The sequence below is a fragment of the Mus pahari genome, chromosome 2, assembly GCF_900095145.1.
Source record: "Mus pahari chromosome 2, PAHARI_EIJ_v1.1, whole genome shotgun sequence".
NCBI classification, from domain to species: domain Eukaryota; kingdom Metazoa; phylum Chordata; class Mammalia; order Rodentia; family Muridae; genus Mus; species Mus pahari.
The window spans coordinates 148822373-148827536 of NC_034591.1; the positions used below are offsets into that span (position 1 = coordinate 148822373).

At 41.8% G+C, this 5164-nt stretch overlaps 1 protein-coding gene across 1 annotated transcript; it reads right to left on the reverse strand.

Annotated features, from left to right (window-relative positions):
- Nucleotides 1–335: 335 nt before the first annotated feature.
- Nucleotides 336–4075, reverse strand: LOC110316940 (kidney androgen-regulated protein-like). The gene is made up of 4 exons (XM_029535322.1): nucleotides 3950–4075; nucleotides 2393–2572; nucleotides 2209–2271; nucleotides 336–595 (listed from the first exon to the last, which is right to left on the reverse strand). Exons 1-4 carry the CDS (start codon nucleotides 4017–4019, stop codon nucleotides 537–539), a joined length of 372 nt encoding a protein of 123 aa, XP_029391182.1. The 5' UTR covers nucleotides 4020–4075; the 3' UTR covers nucleotides 336–536.
- Nucleotides 4076–5164: the final 1089 nt, after the last annotated feature.

Sequence of the window (5164 nt, forward strand, 5' to 3'; positions counted from 1 at the left end):
TCTTTATCACATTTTTATATAGGGAGAGGAGTGTGCCACAGCATGAATGTGGAGGTCAGAGGACAACTTACGGGAGTCAATTCCCTCCTCTACCCATGTGTTCCAGGGAGTGATCTCCAGTTCTTAGGCTCAGTGGTAGGTGCCTTCACCCACTAAGCTATCTCACGAGCCCACTAGCCATTTCATTTTGGATATCCTGGATTGTCCAAATGACAACAATACAATTATTGGATCCTAGACATTGCAGGACAGTATGTGCCAGAGGGGGAGAAAATTATTTCGTGTGTTACCACTATGCAATCCTTTCCCTCCTAAAACACAAACCACTCTCAGAATGCAATTCAAATGAACATTTATTTCTTAAGCCCACACAGGGTAAGGGTAGAGCTCAGAAATGCCTGGCACAGCATTTCTCATCCAGGATCATTTCCTTGTTTTTTCTTCTTTGTTGGGAGCATCTTAGACTTATATCATTTTCTACAAAGACGCAATATCCTGAATGGCAGTCGCAGGCTTTTTTCAGAGTTGGAGTCTTCTCAGGAAGAAGGGGAGTCTGTATTAGTTGTCCCAGCTAATGGAACGTTCACTGTGCTTCCTAAATTAAAGATAAAATTAATAAAACAGGAGTTATCAAGAGAACCTCAAAGGTCAGGCCCACCTTTTGCCATTTAATACTTTGAACATGGGTATGGGATTTTAATTCTTTAGGTATAATCCTCTCTCATCTTCTTGCGTGTTACATGAAATATTTACAGTCTTCTGATCATTATTCTGTTGCAAGAAGAAATCAAATTATAAAATTAAAAAAAAAAACAAAAACAAAACAAAACAAAAATCCAGGAGGGGTTGGAGAGATGGCTCAGCACTTAACACTACCAGCTGCTCTTCCAATGGACCCAGGTTCAGTTCCAAGTACCCAAAGGCAGCTCACTGTAATCATGCAACTGCAGTTCCAGGGGATCTAATACCTTCTTTTTCTGATCTCTGTGTGCACCAAGCCCATATAAGATACACAAACATATATGTATCGTGACACTCAAAATATTTTTTAAAAACATTTTTAAAGCCAAAAGAGAGGAGATATTAAGACAGAAATTGCTGATTCAGAACCCTCCTGTTTTTCCTGGAATCATACATTCTATACATTAGATGGTGGGCTTAGCTAAGAGTCACTGGGTTGAACTGGGTTTTACAACCTAGAGAGGTAAATGGGGTATCTGTGAATATTCAAGGGAGAGAGAATTTGTGTCCTGTCATGTAGATACCTGAAGTGATAAACCCCTGAATAGAAAAGACCTGCATGAATAAATAATTTCTTTTTTCATTTAAATTTATTTAATTTCATTTTATTTTACTTTAAGACAAGGTTTTACTCTGTAGACCAAGCTGGCCTAGAGCTCACAGATTCAGCTACCTCAGACTCCCAAGTGCTTAACTTAAAGTTTTGTGCAACTACTCCTGGCCATGCCTACAATTCATCTCAGTGTTGGGGAGGTGTTAAATGAGAGATCCATTCTAAAGGGATTAAAATTAGCATTAAATGCAATACCAAATCTCTAGAAGGCTATCAGATTAAAGAGAAGAGGCTTACAAGATCAAAATTTACTATGAAGGTGGGGATCACGGACATCTGTAAGGAGATAAAGAAATGGGTTCCATTCACTTTAAGCATCATTCACTCAAACTGCCAAAATTTGACTTAGAGGAAGAAAACAGATGGAATTTTATGACTTTTTCACTAAGTGCTAACCAGAAAGAAAAGCAGGAAAAAATGTGTAGGGTGTGGGAGTGCACACCTTTAATCCAGGCACTCAGGAAGCAGAGGCAGGCAGATCTCTGTGAGTTCTAGATCAGCCTGATTTACTTATCAAGTTCCAGAATTGAGGCTACATATCTCCAAGCCCATGGACACCCAAGGAACTGATCCTCTGGAATTTTCCAGAGCTCTTTCTTGAGATCAGGTGGCTAACAACAAGATGTGCTACTGTCAACAGATGTCTTCTATTGAAAATATTCCAGGAAAGACTGAAACCTTTTCCTTAAATTTCAAAGAAAATCTGAGGTGGAGTAAATTTTACCAATGTTCTTCCCAATTCAGTGACCACAGGACCTTCCCCAGCAGATAGAAGAAAAGAAGATAGAAGAAAAGAGATAGAAGAAAAGGTCACAGAGAATGTCAGCATGTTTGAAGACAGTAACTGTTCCTACCTGTGTTCTCAGCGAATTCTTCCATAAAGCCAGAGGAGACTATCTCAGTATCAGTAGAGAACTCTGGGAAAACAAATAGAAGTAGGTATGGTCAGCAGCTGGGAAAGAAAGCAGGCTTTCCAGCAAGAAGATACAAGATGGGGACCCAGAAACATCTGTCCAGACCTCTAAACCACACACTCACCAGAATTCCGTTTGTTTCTAAGATTCGAATATGTGGTTGTCATGAAGTCCATGGTCCGCTCAGAGTCAGTGCTTAAATCATGACCTGTGTAGTCCTCTGTGGAAGCTTGTGATTCAAGTTGCTTAAGGAACGAGTTTAGTAGGTTGATGATTGAATCCTGTATTTTTTTATTGAGTGAATCTAAAAGGTCAACAGTTTGGTTTTATAGTTATTCACTGGGAGGGTCTATTAGGTCATTGATTGCTTCTGGAAGAGATTTTTGTTGAGTCTACATGGTTATAACTGGTTAGACCTAGTAGATAACTAGCTTCTTCTGGTAGGTCATCACTAGTAGATTCTAATAAGTCCCCAATTCAAAAGAAGCCCAATAGAAAATAACAACTCAAGTCACGTCCAGTGAGCATGCCTCTGTCATCATCACCCCTGCCTGTTCTCTGCCTTCAGTGCAAGAGATGGTACAAAGTGATTGTCACCACAGTCCCTTTCAGTAGCTAAAGTCTTTGGGCTAACTTGCTTGGAGTATAAGTGCTCAGAGCCTGCTCCTGCCTTCTTTGAAGTGCCAGTTTAGGAAAGAGCATCTGTGTTGTACCTGTTTATGTGCTGAGCAGACTAGAGCAGAAGAAAACCTCAAGACCCATCTCTATAATGCTTCCAGCTTTCTAAAAGTCACACACACACACACACACACACACACACACACACACACACACACACACACATATTACCATTACCAGGGGTTAAATTCTAAAGAAACCACTGGTCCTGTGGGTAGGCTGGAATGGAATCAACCCCAAGGTGCTCCATTCCAACTACTTTTTATTTAATAACCTATGTCTATGACCCATTTTCAGCATATCTCAAAACACTCCTCTGAAATGTCACACGGTGGGTTATCTTCAGAAGCCTCACAACCCTTAGGTCTATGGTACACTGGCCACATCTCCCAAGGACAGCCTGTCACTTTGTGGTAGGAACTGTTACCAGGACCACTATCTCTCTGTACTTCATGTGGCTTCATCTCAGATGCATGTGTAATAAGGATGCTAAGCCAGCAGCCCAGAAAGTGAGAGTCACCTGGCAGGACCAAGTGAGGGGGCCTGGTCGTTTGCACACAGTTGGATGAGCAGCTCTCCTGAGAAACTGCCTGAGATCCTATCCCAGACCCACACAGATCCACAATCTGTGACAAAGCTGGCTGCCAATGCTTTTTGACATGACTAAAGCCCACTTCACTGGGGAGGGCTTTGCCCTAATGAAACAGACTCATATGATCTACTTGACATTCAGTGAGGACGGGACCACCAGAAATATCTCAGCCATTCTGCCTTGATAATATTTGACCTGGCTTGTTAGCTATATGTGGTTAATTCAAACTCAAACCAAATCATAGCTCAATCACTATGAGCGGCCAGCCTCATCTAACACCACATTGATAGAATTATCCTATTTCTACTTAAAACTTTCACCACAGATCAATCCCTCACCCCACCCATTTCCACACAAACACACACTCACAAACTTCAACCGTCTTCTCTGAGAGATGAAAATTACACATACCTAATTCTGAACTGGGGAAAGCCACAGTCAGAGAACAGAAGACAGTGATCACCAGGACCCTGAAGAGCATCTTGTTTTAGTAGGGTTAAGACAACCAGTGAACAAGAGGAAGGAATTAGACCAGGAAGAGTCCTCCTGGGCTTTTATACATTCCTGTACTCTGTCCCTGAAGGTGGTTTTCCACAGTTGGCTGGAGAGTAAAAAAAGAGGGGCGGAGAGAGGTTTGGGAAGGACCTTCATGAACTATTAAGGAATGCGCCCAGAAGGAAGTTAAGAAAAACTAAGAACCATAGAACAATAGAAGCTGAGCTAGGAGAAAGTCTGACCAGGTGCCTTTGCCATTAACACCATTACCCTCTAATGGCTAGGGGTCAAATATCCACTGCACCAGATCCCACCCATGGCTGTTCTTTGTCCTCTAGGCTACAGCCAGTTGTCTTTTCTGTGCCCCAAAGATGTTTTTGTGTCAAAAAAAAAAAGGACTGTTTCACTCTAAGGAAAAACCTCATGTATACATTAGAGTCCTCATCCTGGCAGCTTGCTGAGGAAGAACAGTGGAAAACTGCTCATTGCAGAAGCAGAACTGTCTAACACTGTATTTGTATGTTTCCACAGAAGTTGCTGACCATGTGATTCTCAACAGTAGCCTAGTAGTAGCCATTTCACCCCATTTCCCCAGGGGGAGCTTGAAGGCTGGGAGTTGAAGTAACTCCACATTTACCAAAGATGCTGGCTCTGTACAGTGAGGTCAAGAACGGGGTTATGTTTTGGCTGCTAAACCAGGCTCCTGTTAGACCTTCAGCGTGATCCAGAACCAGTGTCAAGTTAAGACAATTCCTTGCTTGCAACAGTGATCTAAGAAGAGAAGGGAAGTGCACAGGAGGAAATGATGCTAGGGGCAGCTCATGTAAGGCAGTAGTTCCCTTTGTGGTTTGTGTCTCTGGCCAGCTTGTAGAAGTTCTGCTACCACAGATATCAGCTCCACAGATATTTTTATTACTCTTCAGTTCTCTAGGCTTACAAGTTCACAGGTCATTTCCACCTTTCGGAAACCACAAGCTCGCCAATATCATATAGAAAGGAACCTCTGATTAGCCATACAAATAAGAGTTAACATCTAATGAGTGCATAGATAAACACCATAGTTATATTGACTTTATCTTAACACTAGCCCTAAGGTGATCTAATTCTCCTCTCCTATTAAGGAAACTATAA